This window comes from Eimeria mitis, genomic scaffold, assembly GCF_000499745.2.
Source record: "Eimeria mitis Houghton genomic scaffold, Emh_scaff679, whole genome shotgun sequence".
Taxonomy (NCBI): Eukaryota; Apicomplexa; class Conoidasida; order Eucoccidiorida; family Eimeriidae; genus Eimeria; species Eimeria mitis.
In genome coordinates this window covers 5,153-7,663 of record NW_013574902.1, presented here as the reverse complement: position 1 = coordinate 7,663, position 2,511 = coordinate 5,153, and the positions used below count along the sequence as shown (strand labels likewise).

The window sequence follows — 2,511 nt, the reverse complement described above, 5'->3', positions numbered from 1 at the left end:
CTCACACCTTCTGAGATCCGCTTCAGAGTCCGATGTGTTCCCCAGCGATATATGTCTCGCTGGCTCCTTTAAGCTGTCCTCGGCTACGAGTGGTGCGGCTGCCGGAGGGTGCCGCTCCACTCCTTCCCTCCCCGGCGAGAAAAACGTTGGCGATGAGGCCAATGCTGAGGTGGTGTTACCAGAGCCGGGGGCGACGTCCTGAGGTCCCCGCTGAGCTTTCCTTGCGCGCCTGATATGACGTCGCCAAGCACGAAGAAGGGCTGGGCAGTTGGTAAGGTTGGCAGCGGGCTCCCAAGTCGCGCGATCCTCTGGAGCACCACGCCATTTGACGAGATATTGGATATCTTCGTCTGAACCGCGCTGGTCGAGGATATAGTCGACCTCGTAAATATCGGTGGGAGTGCCGTCTGGACCTGTCACCGGCAACCGCCAAACAGCGGCTTCTTTGGACTTCATCTGAGGGTCGCGTGGGCGGTCGGGAACAAGCTGAGAGACATGAAAGGCATTATGACACGTGTACGTCGGCGGGAGCTCGATGCGGTAGGCGACCTGGCCGATTCGTTCCAAGACCGCGAAGGGCCCGAGAAACCGCGGCTCGAACTTGGAGCATTGGTTGAGCCCCGGAAGATTACGGCTGCTTATCCAGACCCGATCGCCTGGGTTGTATTGCGCATCTCGTCGGTGAGCGTCTGCATAGCGTTTCTGCTGCCACTTCGCCTTAATAATATGACTCTGGGCCCGGTCACACAGCTGCTGGAACAGCTCGGTCATAGGCGGGGTCAGGGTGGGCGCGATATTACCAACGACATTAAGGTCTGCTGCTGTGACAGGATTCTGACCGATCATAACTTCGAAGGGACTGAGCTCTGTGGAGGAATGACTGGTGGTGTTGTAAGCGAGCTCGAGCGCTGGTAGCAGGCGCTCCCATTCACGTTCGTCCGTCTGAATGTACGTGCGGAGCATCTGCTCCAACGTGCGATTGACCCTCTCCGTCTGACCGTCGGATTGCGGATGATAAGGGGAAGACATTGCGCGCTTGATGTGAAATCGCTGACAATGCTGCTGCCATAGCTGGGATTGAAACCGAGGATCACGGTCGGAAATCAAGACATCCGGGAATCCATGATATCTAATTAGTCTATCGGCCAAGAGTTCGATGGTATCCGCTGTGGATGCAGACTTCTTCGTGGGAATGATGTGTGCCATTTTGATGAGCGAATCAACGATAACGAGAATGCAATCATCTCCACGGGGGGTGAGGGGCAGGTCTGTTATAAAATCAAGGCTAACGTGGCTCCAGCGGCGCGAAGGAACGAGGAGCGGTTGAAGAAGACCTGCTGGCTTCTGCGATAGCGCCTTAGATGCGTGACACTGCACACAAGACTCGACATACGCAGCTGTATACGCCCTCACTCCTGGCCAGTAGTAGAGCTTACCGAGAGATAGAAACGTCTTCCGTTCGCCACGATGTCCAGCGGTAACGTGGTCGTGGTGTCGATAAAGAAGATGGGATAGGAATTCCGGAAATGTAGGAGGACAGATGCGCCAGAGGCCATGTACGCAGATGTATAGGTAAGGGCAACAAAACTTAAAAGTATATCTGCGACCCTGTAGCTGGTGGGGAAGCTCTTCTTCGTTTTGATGTGCTGCAGCCAAGACGATTTCGCGAAAGTGGGGGCAGCGTAGATATGCGTCTTCCCAACGTTGCGACGACAGATATTCCTGCGCTGATGGAGATCCCGAGGCGAGTTCCGCTGTCGCGAGCGAGGCGGCCTGATCGTAGGGCGGTGAGGAGGGTGAGACTGCAGGTGTAGTGCGATCGCCTGGTTTGGTGGAAGGTGGAAATTGCTGCTCTGCCGATGTCACTTCCGAGGATGCAGCGGGAATCGAGACTATCGGGTCTGCTGAAGAGGACGACGCCGTCTTCTTCCCCGTACAGGACGAGCGTACTCCTGCTATTGCACGGAAGTTGATGCTGGGCGCATTCCCAGTAGTGGAGCGGGTGAAATATCGGGAAGTCGGAGGCGGGCTTCCCTGCTGCGATGAGCTAAGAGCGGCGAGGTAATTGGTGGTGAAATCGAAGTCATGTGCATGTGCTGCGGATGCCGGGAGAGCGCGTCCGCGACCTTGTTATGTGCGCCTTGCAGATAGGAGATGGTCAAGTCGGGGAACTCTGCCAGGAAGTCTAACCATCTCGCCGTGCGTCCGCGTAAGGGCTTCTGCATATTGGTACGTTGGAGGTACGTGAGAGCCTGATGGTCGGTGTAGGCAGTGGTCTTGGCGCCTCGGAGAAGAAGGCGCCATTTATCCAGGGCTGATATGAGTGCAAGGAGCTCCTGATCGTATATGGAGTACTTCTGTTGAGCCGGGCTCATAACCTGGCTGAGGAATCCCACCGGCTTGCCTTCCTGTTCTAACACACCGCCAGTAGCATATCCCGAGGCATCTGTATAAAGTGTGTAGGGCTTGCTCGAATAAGGAACCTGCAAGGTCGTGAACTCGGAGACGAGA

General features: G+C 56.0%; 1 protein-coding gene across 1 annotated transcript in view; it reads right to left on the bottom strand.

Annotated features, from left to right (window-relative positions):
• Nucleotides 1-2,511, bottom strand: part of EMH_0019520 (uncharacterized protein) — a gene marked incomplete at both ends in the record, with an annotated part of 3,988 nt that overhangs the window by 580 nt on the left and 897 nt on the right. The window contains 2 exons of the mRNA XM_013501374.1: nucleotides 6-1,371; nucleotides 2,127-2,483. Coding sequence (XP_013356828.1) covers nucleotides 6-1,371; nucleotides 2,127-2,483 — 1,723 coding nt within the window. The remainder of the gene's footprint in view (nucleotides 1-5; nucleotides 1,372-2,126; nucleotides 2,484-2,511) is intronic.